This window comes from Phocoena phocoena, chromosome 10 (genome assembly GCF_963924675.1).
Source record: "Phocoena phocoena chromosome 10, mPhoPho1.1, whole genome shotgun sequence".
Classification (NCBI taxonomy): Eukaryota; Metazoa; Chordata; class Mammalia; order Artiodactyla; family Phocoenidae; genus Phocoena; species Phocoena phocoena.
In genome coordinates this window covers 76039452-76052781 of record NC_089228.1, presented here as the reverse complement: position 1 = coordinate 76052781, position 13330 = coordinate 76039452, and the positions used below count along the sequence as shown (strand labels likewise).

General features: G+C 42.0%; 1 protein-coding gene across 1 annotated transcript in view; it reads left to right on the top strand.

Moving 5' to 3' along the window:
• ADGRF5 (adhesion G protein-coupled receptor F5) overlaps positions 1–13330 on the top strand; it is a 74450-nt gene that overhangs the window by 15002 nt on the left and 46118 nt on the right. The window contains exons 2-3 of the mRNA XM_065884910.1: positions 333–458; positions 12110–12164. Coding sequence (XP_065740982.1) covers positions 357–458; positions 12110–12164 — 157 coding nt within the window. The 5' untranslated portion in view covers positions 333–356. The remainder of the gene's footprint in view (positions 1–332; positions 459–12109; positions 12165–13330) is intronic.

The following is a 13330-nucleotide window of genomic DNA, read 5'->3' as shown; positions in this document are numbered from 1 at the left end:
TTTTCTTGCTTTCCCTCTCTTTTCTCTGTATCCTTTCTCTTTCCTTCCCTCTCTCCTTCTCTATGTCTCTAGGAAAGGTACCCAAACATCTGCCATCTTTGTGCTGTTTGCGGGTACCATCCCCAGCCCTCCCAACCCCCATCCTTCCTAACACCATCCTTCCCTCACCCGGGGTCTGGAGCAGACACTGTTCTCTACATTTGATGTATTTATGCTTTTTCCTTTCTCCCCTTCACTGAAAAGGTCCTTTTGTAGTGCAAACTTTGAGACAGGGTTTGCTAGCTCTTTCTGGGTTTGATAAATGAATCTAAACCATCCTATTTCCATTTCAGGCAAGGCAACTCAAACTTGAAGACATGAAATCCCCAAGGAGAACCACTTTGTGCTTCACGATTATTGTGATTTTTTCTTCCCAAGCTACACTGAACTTGAATTTAGAGTCTATTGTTTATCCTTCGGTGAGTAAATCCGTGTCTGCTGTATTTTCCCTGTCACATTTTTCTGATTTCCTGGGAATGTCACAGACGGAAATTGCTTTAAACAAATGTTTAAGGTCTTTGAGAAAGTGTGACAAATGGTGGGAGGGGGTGGTGAACATAAATGGATGTTAAGGTGTCTACTGGGCTACACCTTGCCACACTCTGAAATCAGTGGTAGTGGCAAGGGAACATCCTCCTGGCTTCCCCCCTTAAAAATGTGCCACTTCTAGGCCTGAAGCTCCACCCTGTGAAACTGACAACAACACCTATAAAGCAGGTTTTGAGGACTGAGCAGGACCTATGTTCTCAAAGTATTCACTTAAACACGAGCATCAGACTAGAGCACATTTCAAAAGGTGTTAATTTGCGTCTGTGTTATAATCACAGACTGATACAGTTGAAAGGGCCATAGATATCATCCAGGCTTTTTGCTAACAAATTAGCCAGGTCGTTTAGCTTTGGGAAGTTAATGGGAGTTTAGCTCAACTCAAGAGGGTGATAAGTACCCCCTTGTTCCTTGTGGGAATCCTTGGGATCTTCTTTCCTTAGGCTACTCCATGCACCAGAGAAAGGGCGTGTTACTGGTTATGAAAGCTCACGAGACTGATGTGATTCTGTGTCTCAGTTTTCTCATCTGTAAAATGATGAAAATAAGAGTATTTATTTACTGATCTCTATGAGAAGTAAATTAGTTAATATTTATAAGATGCCTTAGAACTGCGCCTGATACATTTTTTCACATCCTTATTGGAGTATAATTGCTTTACAATATTGTATTAGTTTCTGCCGTACAACAAAGTGAATCAGCTATACATGCACATATACCCCCATATCCCCTCCCTCTTGTGTCTCCCTCCCACCCTCCCTATCCCACCCCTCTAGGTGGTCACAAAGCAACGAGCTGATCTCCCTGTGCTATGAGGCTGCTTCCCACTAGCTATCTACCTTACATTCATGCCACTCTCTCACTTCATCCCACTTCCCCCTCCCCGTGTCCTCAAGTCCATTCTCTATGTCTGCATCTTTATTCCTGTCCTGCCCCAGTTTCTTCAGAACCATTTATTTTTAAGTTCCATATATATGTGTTAGCATATGGTATTTGTTTTACTCTTTCTGACTTATGACAGACTCTAGGCCCATCCACCTTACTACAAATAACTCAATTTCATTTCTTTTTATGGCTGAGTAATATTCCATTGTATATATGTGCCACATCTTCTTTATCCATTTATCTGTCGATGGACACTTAGGTTGCTTCCATTTCCTGGCTATTGTAAATAGCGCTGCAACGAACATTGTGGTACATGACTCTTTTTGAATTATGGTTTTCTCAGGGTATATGCCAAGTAGCAGGGTTGCTGGGTCATATGGTAGTTCTATTTTTAGTTTTTAAAGGACCCTCCATACTGTTCTCCATAGTGGCTGTAGCTATTTACATTCCCGTCAGCAGTGCAAGAGGATTCTCTTTTCTCCACACTCTCTACAGCATTTATTGTTTGTAGATTTTGTTTTTTGTAGATTTTTTGATGATGGCCATTCTGACGAGTGTGAGGTGATACCTCGTTGTAATTTTGATTTGCATTTCTCTAATGATTAGTGATGTTGAGCATCCTTTCGTGTGTTTGTTGGCAATCTGTATATCTTCTTTGGAGAAATGTCTATTTAGGTCTTCTGCCCATTTTTGGATTGGGTTGTTTGTTTTTTTGATATTGAGCTGCATGAGCTGCTTGTGTATTTTGGAGACTAACCCTTTGTCAGTTGCTTCATTTGCAAATGTTTTCTCCCATTCTAAGGGTTGTCTTTTCATCTGGTTTATGGTTTCTTTTGCTGTGCAAAAGCTTTTAAGTTTCATTAAGTCCCATTTGTTTATTTTTGTTTTTATTTCCATTTCTCTAGGAGGTGGGTCAAAAAGGATCTTGCTGTGATTTATGTCATAGAGTGTTCTGCCTATGTTTTCCTCTAAGAGTCTTATAGTGTCTGACCTTACATTTAGGTCTTTAATCCATTTTGACTTTATTTTTGCGCATGGTGTTAGGAAGTGTTCTAATTTCATTCTTTTACATGTAGCTGTCCAGTTTTCCCAGCACCACTTATTGAAGAGGCTGTCTTTTCTCCATTGTATATTCTTGTCTCCTTTATCAAAGATAAGGTGACCATATGTGTGTGGGTTTATCTCTGGGCTTTCTATCCTGTTCCATTGATCTATATTTCTGTTTTTGTGCCAGTACCATACTGTTGTGGTTACTGTAGCTTTGTAGTATAGTCTGAACTCAGGGAGCCTGATTCCTCCAGCTCCGTTTTTCTTTCTCAAGATTGCTTTGGCTATTCAGGGTCTTTTGTGTTCCCATACAAATTGTGAAATGTTTTGCTCTAGTTCTGTGAAAAATGCCATTGGTAGTTTGATAGGGATTGCATTGAATGTGTAGATTTCTTGGGTAGTATAGTCATTTTCACAATGTTGATTCTTCCAATCCAAGAACATGGTATATCTCTCCATCTGTCTCTATCATCTTTATTTATTTATTTTTATAAATTTATTTATTTTTGGGTGTGTTGAGACTTTGTTGCGGTACGCGGGCTTCTCATTGCGGTGGCTTCTCTTGTTGCAGAGCATGGGCTCTAGGCATGTGGGCTTCAGTAGTTGTGGCTCGAGGGCTCTAGAGCACAGGCTCAGTAGCTGTGGCACATGGGCTTAGTTGCCACGTGGCATGTGGGATCTTCCCGGACCAGGGATTGAACCCATCTCCCCTGCATTGGCAGGCGGATTCTTAACCACTGCCCCACCAGGGAAGCCCTCTATCATCTTTAATTTCTTTCATTAGTGTCTTATAGTTTTCTGCATACAGGTCTTTTGTCTCCTTAGGTAGGTTTATTCCTAGGTATTTTGTTGTTGTGGTTGCAATATTAAATGTATGTGTTTACTTAATTACTCTTTCAGATTTTTCATTATTAGTGTATAGGAATGCAAGAGATTTCTGTGCATTAATTTTGTATCCTGCTACTTTACCAGATTCATTGATTAGCTCTAGTAGTTTTCTGGTAACATCTTTAGAATTCTCTATGTGTAGTATCATGTCATCTGCAAACAGTGACAGTTTTACTTCTTCTTTTCCAATTTGTATTCCTTTTATTTCTTTTTGTTCTCTGATTGCTGGGGCTAAAACTTCCAAAAGAATGTTGAATAATAGTGGTGAGAGTGGGCAACCTTGTCTTGTTCCTGATCTTAGTGGAAATGATTTCAGTTTTTCACCATTGAAAATAATGTTGGCCATATATGGCCTTTATTATGTTAAGGTATTATATTTATTATGCCTTTATTATGTTAAGGTAAGTTCCCTCTATGCCTACTTTCTGGAGAGTTTTTATCATAAATGGGTGTTGAATTTTGTCGAAAGCTTTTTCTGCATCTATTGAGATGATCATATGGTTTTTCTCCTTCAATTTGTTAATATGGTGTATCACATTGATTGATTTGCATATATTGAAGAATCCCTGCATTCCTGGGATAAACCCCACTTGATCATGGTGTATGATCCTTTTTATGTGCTGTTGGATTCTGTTTGCCAGTGTTTTGTTGAGGATTTTTGCATCTATTTTCATCAGTGATATTAGCCTGTAGTTTTCTTTTTTTGTGACATCTTTGTCTGGTTTTGGTATCAGGGTGATGGTGGCCTCATAGAATGAGTTTGGGAGTGTTCCTCCCTCTGCTATATTTTGGAAGAGTTTGAAAAGGATAGGTGTTAGCTCTTTTCTAAATGTTGGATAGAATTCCCCTGTGAAGCCCTCTCGTCCTGGACTTTTGTTTGTTGGAAGATTTTTAATCACAGCCTCAATTTCATTCCTTGTGATTGGTCTGTTTATACTTTCTGTTTCTTCCTGGTTCAGTCTCGGAAGGTTGTGCTTTTCTAAGAATTTGTCCATTTCTTCCAGGCTGTCCATTTTTTGGGCATATAGTTACTTGCAGTAATCTCTCATGATCCTTTGTATTTCTGCAGTGTCCGTTGTTAGTTCTCCTTTTTCATTTCTAATTCTGTTGATTTGAGTCCTCCCTTTTTTCTTGATGAGTCTGGCTAATGGTTTATCAATTTTGTTTATCTTCTCAAAGAACCAGCTTTTAGTTTTATTGATCTCTGCTATAGTTTCCTTCATTTCTTTTTCATTTATTTCTGATCTGATCTTTATGATTTCTTTCCTTCTGCTAACTTTGGGTTTTTTTTTTGTTGTTGTTCTTTTTTCTCTGATTGCTTTAGTTGTAATGTTAGGTTGTTTATTTGAGATGTTTCTTGTTTCTTAAGGTAGGATTGTATTGGTATAAACTTCCCTCTTTGAACTGCTTTTGATGCATCCCATAGGTTTTGGGTCATCGTGTTTTCATTGTCATTTGTTTCTAGGTACTTTTTGATTCCCTCTTTGATTTCTTCATTGATCTCTTGGTTATTTCATAATGTATTGTTTAGCCTCCATGGGTTTATATTTTTTTACAGTTTTTTTTCCTGTAATTAATATCTAGTCTCATAGCATTGTGGTCAGAAAAGATACTTGATATGATTTCAATTCTCTTAAATTTACCAACGCTTGATTTGTGACCCAAGGTATGATCTATCCTGGAGAATGTTCCACGAGCACTAGAGAAAAATGTGTATTCTGTTGTTTTTGAATGGAATGTCTTATAAATATCAATTAAGTCCATCTTGTTTAATGTGTCATTTAAAGCTTGTTTTTCCTTATTTATTTTCATTTTGGATGATCTGTCCATTGGTGAAAGTGGGGTGTTAAAGTCCCCTACTATTATTGTGTTTCTGTCCATTTCCCCTTTTATGGCTGTTAGCATGTGCCTTATGTATTGAGGCACTCCTATGTTGGGTGCATAAATATTTACAATTGTTATATCTTCTTCTTGGATTGATCCCTTGATCATTATGTAGTGTCCTTCTTGTCTTTTGTAATAGTCTTTATTTTAAAGTCTATTCTGTCTGATATGAGAATTGCTACTCCAGCTTTCTTTTGATTTCCATTTGCATGGAATATCTTTTTCCATCCCCTCACTTTCAGTCTGTATGTGTCCCTAGGTCTGAAGTGGGTCTCTTGTAGACAGCATATATGCGGGTCTTGTTTTTGTAGCCATTCAGCCAGTCTACGTCTTTTGGTTGGAGCATTTAATCCATTTACATTTAAGGTAATTACCGTATATATGTTCCTATTATCATTTTCTTAATTGTTTTGTTTTTGTTATTGTAGGTCTTTTCCTCCTCTTGTATTTCCCGCCTACAGAAGTTTCTTTAGCAGTTGTTGTAAAGCTGGTTTGATGGTGCTGAATTCTCTTAGTTTTTGCTTGTCTGTAAAGGTTTTAATTTATCCATCAGATCTGAATGAGATCCTTGCTGGGTAGAGTAATCTTGGTTGTAGGTTCTTCCCTTTTATTACTTTAAATATGTCCTGCCACTCCCTTCTGGCTTGCAGAGTTTCTGCTGAAAGATCAGCTGTTAACCTTATGGGGATTCCCTTGTATGTTATTTGTTGTTTTTCCCTTGCTGCTTTTAATATTTCTCCTTGTATTTAATTTTTGATAGTTTGATTAATATGTGTCTTGGAGTGTTTCCCCTTGGATTTATCCTGTATGGGACTCTCTCAGCTTCCTGGACTTATTTCCTTTCGCATATTAGAGAAGTTTTCAACCATAATCTCTTCAAATATTTTCTCAGTCCCTTTCTTTTTCTCTTCTTCTTCTGAGACTCCTATAATTCGAATGTTGGTGCGTTTAATGTCCCAGGGGTCTCTGAGACTGCCCTCAATTCTTTTCATTCTTTTTTCTTTATTCTGCTCTGCGGTAGTTATTTCCAGTATTTTATCTTCCAGGTCACTTACCCGTTCTTCTGCCTTAGTTATTCTGCTATTGATTCCTTCTAGTGAATTTTAAATTTCATTTACTGTGTTTTTCATCATTGTTTGTTTGCTCTTTAGTTCTTCTAGGTCCTTGTTAAAAGTTTCTTGTATTTTCTCCATTCTATTTCCAAGATTTTAGATCATCTTTACTGTCATTACTCTGAATTCTTTTTCAGGTAGACTGCCTATTTCCTCTTCATTTGTTTGGTCTGGTGGGTTTTTATCTTGCTCCTTCATCTGCTGTGTATTTCTCTGTCTTCTCATTTTGCTTAACTTACTGTGTTTGGGGTCTCCTTTTCACAGGCTGCAGGTTCGTAGTTCCCGTTGTTTTTGGTGTCTTCCCCCAGTGGGTAAGGTTGGTTCAGTGGGTTGTGTAGGCTTCCTGGTGGAGGGGACTGGTGCCTGTGTTCTAGTGGATGAGGCTGGATCTTGTCTTTCTGGTGTGCAGGACCACATCCGGTGGTGTGTTTTGGGGTGTTTGTGAACTGAGTATGATTTTAGGCAGCCTCTGTGCTAATGGGTGGGGTTGTGTTCCTGTCTTGGTAGTTGTTTGACATGGGGAGTCCAGCACTAGAGCTTGCTGGTCGTTGATTGGAGCTGGGTCTTAGCATTGAGACGGAGATCTCTGGGAGAGCTCTCGACAATTGATATTACGTGGGGCCGGGAGGTCCCTGGTGGACCAATGTCCTGAACTCGGCTCTCCCACATCAGAGGCTCAGGTCTGACACCTGGCCAGAGCACCAAGACCCTGTCAGCCACACAGTTTTTAATTCTTCTGATTTCCACAGCTCTACTTCCCATCTGTGTTTCAGCCCGTCGCACAGCTGCTAGTGTTGAAGGGTCTCCTGCTGAGGCGGGGGGTGGCTGTGGCTCACTGTGGGGACAAGACACTGGCAGCAGAAGTTCTGGGAAGTACTCTTTGGTTTGAGCCTTCCCGTAGTCCGGAGAATATATTTTTTATTTTTGCAATAAATCTTTTCAGTAGCAGTGAGCAGAGCCAGGAATATGCTTGGTCAACAAAATAATGTTGGGCACAGTCCTCTTAAAATCTGACTGCAGCATCAATAAAAGTAAAATTATAATGATGGAGCAGAAAAGGAAATTATAAAACAGAATTTTGGAGACAAGAAGACAAATAGTCAACTGGCAATCAAATTGGAAAACTCAAGAAAGCTGAAGCTTAAGCCAACAGTGGAGAAAGCTAACTTAATATTCATCAAAATGTTCAAGAATTGATGAAACCCTCTGAAAGTGGGGCATGAAGAGAATGCTGGTACAAGGAGACTGGTTGAAGGATGTGTGAAAAGTGGTTGGGTCCCTATATCCCCTCTCCCATGCCATGAACTTGGGCAAGCTGCCCTTCCTCCACCCCGGCAGAAATCTGGAAGTTTATTCTCTGGAGAGGGTAAAATGCAGGGTCTCTTTATCTGATACACTCGAATATAGTCACAGATGTATTCTCCCAGAAGCAGAAACACTCACGACTGACTCACACAGGTTACATGAGATTTTCTCCAACAGGCATTAGGAAAAAAAAAAAAAGAAATAGGAGTCCTGACTGCCCTCCATCTACTGACCCAGTAAACTCCCTGTGCCTGATACATTTTTTAAAAGGCTCTATCAGTGTTTGCTGTTATGATTTCTCTTCTTGTAATAACATTTTTTCTACTGACTTTTTAAAAAGATACTTTAGTGCTACTTTATCCAGTCTGTCACTATTGTTAGAGCTTCACTGGTAGATTTTACCATGATAAGATGTCTCTTTTTGCCCTGCTTGGTACTTTTCAATTTTAATTCTTTGTCTTATATTCCAGTGGTCAGTTCTGTTTTTTATTTGTGTTTGCCTGATCTTTGTTCTTTATTTTTTGTTTAGCTTTCAGTATATTCCTTTGTTTTACTGGTTCTCTTATAAACAAGGAATGTTTGAGGTTCTTTTTTTTTTTAATCTGACTGTGATTTGGGGAGTATAATATATTCACATTTGATGTCATATTTAAAATGCTTGCTCTTACTTTCAGGATTTTTTAAATGAGTTTATGCATTTCCTTCCTCTCTTCTGTTTTTGTGTCTTTCTTTGTTTGGACCTAGGTTTTGTCTTTTTTATTCCTCTCATGCCTTGGGAGGTATACTTTGTATGTCTTCTTCCAAACTCCGCTATGCGAGATGCAGCCCATGCAATTATATGCAGCAGCTTGCTTTTATAAATAGAGGAGGGAAACATTACTTTTCCTGTGGGTTTGCACGGTCAGTACAGAGCTCTACTTTCCCCAAGCATGTGGGGAGAAAGCAGGAGCCTGAAGTGATCTCAGCAGTGGGGTCAGCCTTACCTCTGTTCCAGAGTTTCCCAGTGTTCCTAGCTGCAGCAGTGCCCTCCCACTGTGCCATTTCGGCCCTCATCACAGCATCCTTAACAAAGCCCCTCCATCTGCCTCGTGGCCCAGGCTGATCAGAGGATAGGCCTCCCAAGACTGCTGGTGGAACTTTAAATTTGTCTTCCTGAAAGCTCCCACCACCATGCCAAAAGGCCTCAATTGGCCCCCCTAGATCTGCCTTCAAGATATAATATCTTCGTCCAGCCTAGAGGCTGAAGACCTCCCTTGGAGAGGTGCCCTTGAACCTGTCTTATCAGCCCATGCTGCCTAAGCTACCACTCAGCCCCCACTTCTACCATTTTAAAAGCAACATGGGGTGATGAGCTTTTAAAAAAAAACCGTGGTAATACAAAATTTACCATCTTCACCATTTTTAAGTGTATAGTTTAGTAGTGTTAAATATATTCACATTTTCGTGCAGCCAATCTGCAGAACCATCTTGCAGAACTGAAACTCTGTATACAGTAAACAATACCTCCCTAGCTCTGCACCCCCTAGTTCCTGGAACTCACTGTTCTACTTTCTGTCTCCATGATTTTGGCTACTCCAAGTACCTCATACAAGTGGAATCATATAGTATTTGTCTTTTCATGACTGCCTTATTTCACTTAGAATAATGTCCTAAAAATATATCTATGTTGTAGTATGCATTAGAATTTCCTTCCTCTCTTAAGTCTGAATATGGATCCATTGTATGTATATCCTACTTTGTTGATCCATCAAATGGATCGTATGGTAGTTTTTTTAAATTAATTAATTTATGTATTTATTTTTGGCTGTGTTGGGTCTTCGTTGCTGCTCGTGGGCTTTCTCTAGTTGTGGCACGCGGGGGCTACTCTTCGTTGTGGTGCACGGGCTTCTTATTGTGGAGCACGGGCTCTAGGCGAGCGGGCTTCAGTCGTTGTAGCACGTGGGCTCAGTAGTTGTGGTGCATGGGCTTTGTTGTTCCGTGGCATGTGGGATCTTCCCGGAGCAGGGCTTGAACCTGTGTCCCCTGCACCAGCAGGTGGATTCTTAACCACTGCGCCACCAGGGAAGCCCCTAAAAAAGCAGTTTTCTTCACCCAATTCTAGATCTGCTAAATTGGATTAGGGGAGGGAGGGAGGTGATCCTTATGCCCACAAAGATTTGAAATGGTCTGCATGAGAGGATTGAAATGTACCTTGATTTTAACCCACAACTGCTGGCAGCAAGTCCTTAATTTTTTAGCACCCCTGGAAAATGGGAGAAATGAAATCTCAGCTTGGGAGAGCTTCCCAGAAGTAACCACCAGTAGTCACCTTCTCCTGGGCTGAGTTCCCCAGCAGCAAACCACGGAGAGTGGACAGAGAAAGCTTCCTGGTGGCTCCCCTTCCCCAACCCCAAGCCCCAGGGAGGATGGAGACAGCAAGGCAGCAGAAGAACTCTTCCTTCTGCCCAGGCACAGAGCCAGAGAAGGCTCCAGGGCAAGCCGCACAGGAAACAGCCCTATACATTGACTTTGTTATTTCTTGGTTTCTGCACATTTCGGTAGACCTGAAATAATCTCACTGCAAGCGAAGCAGCACCCTGGGCTTTGGAAATTCTAATCATCAGCCATTATTCCTCTGTTCATTTCTTCAAGAACATTTGTGAACTCTCAGGTCCCTCCACAGTTCCTGTGGACGTGAATACTAGTCATTGAAAAGAAGGAGGGCGTGGAGGAGACAACAGAGAAAGAAAGAGAAAAGACACTAGTTAAGAGATACTGGGTCACCGAGGCGAAACCAGCTCCCCCACAGTTTCCGGGGTATCTCCTGATAAGACGATGCCATACCTATGTGGATAAGCACAAACTTAGGATGCAGGCTAGCTGGGTTTGAGTCCTGATTCTGCTGTGTGACCTTAGGCGAGTTATTTGACCTCTCTGAGCCTGTGTTTTCTCATCCGTGAAATGCAGATAATAACAGTACCTACGCCTTAGATTGTCATGAGGATTAAATAAATAAGCACACACCAAGTGTGCCTGGCACAGGGTGTTGAAGAAGTCTTAGGAATTATTGTTTTTGTTATCATTATGATGTGGCAGAGCTCTCTCTCTCTCTCGGGGGGTGTTCATTGGTGCATGGGGTTCATGGTAAAGCACACACCCTGGAGGGCAGGGGTTATCTGGCTCCTCTACTGAGACTTAAGGAAGTTTGGATTGGGAAACACATCACAGGAAAATTCACTGGGAGGCAGGGATGAGCTAGGAGCCCCATATCAGGTCGAGGTAAGGTTATAAGCTACGGCGCTGGCAGTGAACTCAGCAGCAAAGCCAATCAATGTCAGCTCTTAAACAAAGAAGCCACGTGATGACAGTAGATGAGCTTTATGGAGATGAAGCAAGTGGCAGTATGCAAATAGGGGGGGTCCATGTGAATGGTGCCCCCAGGACAGCGTGATGCCCTGTCCCAGAATAGCACTTACTCTGTCATCAAAACTATTCTAGTGTTTGTCATTGATTAATCATTTGATCCTCACAGCAACCTCATGAGGTAAGCTCTCTTTATCGCTCTACTTTAGGTGAGTACTGAGGCACTGAGAGGTTAAGTAACTTGCCCAAGGTCACACAGCCATTTTATGGCAGAGTTAGGATTTGAATTCAATTTCTTCAGAGTCCTTATGCTTAATTATTGTACTATATGATCTAACTAACATTTATTAAGAGCTTACTATGTTCCACGTTGCGGTTGGCTTATTTCTCATAACAATTCTATGAGGTCAGCACTATTATTATTCCATTTTACAGAAAAGAAAACTGAGGCTCAGAGAGGACGAGTAACTTCCTCAAGGTCGCGTAGCTGGTAAGGGCCTGTACCCAGGCATTCTGGCTCTAGAGCTGGCTCTCAAAGCCCCCGCCTCAGAAGGCAACCATCGAACCATCTAGGAGAAAAAGGGCCAGAGGAGGAGAAAATAATTTCTAAGCATGCACAATCTAAACAGCCCTAATGCTGCAGAAATATTAGGGTGGGGACAGGCTGAGTGTGGAGGAGAGGTCGTGAGACTCGTCTAAAAGGTCATGCGAACGACTCAGGGTTCAAGTCTCAGTACAGTGGAGGACAGCGTCATTTATATTTCTTGACAGGCCTCAAGCTGCAGGAACTCTGAGAAACTCAGATAGGCTGATTTCTTCCGCTCCTGCATCTAGAGACTGGTCTATAAAAAGTCGATGCCCAGATCATACCACAGAGACGAATCCATTTCATTTCCCCGACCCTTCAATCACTGGTTGCCCGCCATCCCCGGGCCACAAGGTGCTGACCCAGAATCTGCAACCCTACCCTCAGCTTGAACATCCCGGGGCACGTGAACAGAGAACCGTTGCGAAAAGGCGTCTCTAACACTCACTGACTATTTCCTAAAATGTTCTTTCAGCTTCTCCATGAACATGAACTAGCAGGGGAGGACCCAGTAAGGCAAAAACGAGCCGGTATGTAACCCTTTGCTTGCCCATTTTTCTAGTAAATCCCATCAAATGACATTTGTTGTAACTTTTTGAGACACTGGGATCCACATCATTCAGTCTCTGAGCACCTCAGTGTTCAATTTCTAGAAGTAACCGCAAAGGAATTCCATTCTCTATCAAATGACGTTAGAGGGGTCTTATCAGCACGTTCAGGGCTCGTGTCTGTCCTCTCCCATCACCTCTCCTCAGAGCCTGAAGATTTCCCCGAGGCCCCTTCCTTCAGCTGCCCTCCGCCACCACCAAAAAGGCTGCTTCTCTCTTCTCAGCCCAGCAGCCTTGCCTTTTTTCTTTTTCTTTTTTTCTTTCAACCTCGTCTCCTCTCACTCAGCACTTTTATTTTGTGGATCAGTTGAATCGCTAGACCCAAGTCCTTTTCTGCCTGCCACTCCAGTTTCCCACTGAATTACCAAGAAGCTGTCTGGAAAACACAGGGCTCTGCCCTTTGGAGGGTTGGGGGCAGGTGAGAGCTGTGAGCACCTGCATGGTGATGGTCAGTGTCTCCTCCCTCGTGTGGGACCCTGAGCAGGTGGGTACATCTGGAGGCTGCATTTTCCAAGGACCAGCTCCTCCCACCACAGCAATCTTGCAAAAGCATCAACCTGATTTTCTCATTTTCCTGCAGAAAATCCTTCAAGGGCTGCCAATTGCTTTGGAGATATAATCTGATTATCCGCTCACTGGACCCTAAGTGCTTTGCCCACTCACTCTCCTTCTGCTGCTTTTCACAGAGTCAGTATCCCACTCACCACACCCCTTTGCTTGTCTGGGGGACTCAGTTCACATAGGCTCCTGCCCTGGAAGGTCTTCCATCAATTCCCCACACAGGGAGGGGCTGTGTTCCTGGGTTCCCCTTACCCACAATACATCCTCGTAGTCCAACATTTATCCCAATGCACTGTAATTCTTTTGCTTCCTGTTTGCCACTCCCAGGAGACATGAGCTCCCTTGAACCCTCTTCCTCTCTGCAGCCTGGCATGTAGCCCAGTATCCCAACAGATGAGTGAACAAATAAAGAGAAGGCATGTCTCTGTCATAGCGGCCCCTGTGTGAGTTCAGAGGATATGTTCCTTTTTGCTAAGGGTCTGCTGGCTTCGTGGCTAGACCAACCGTCTAGAAACGTCTTCACTTGT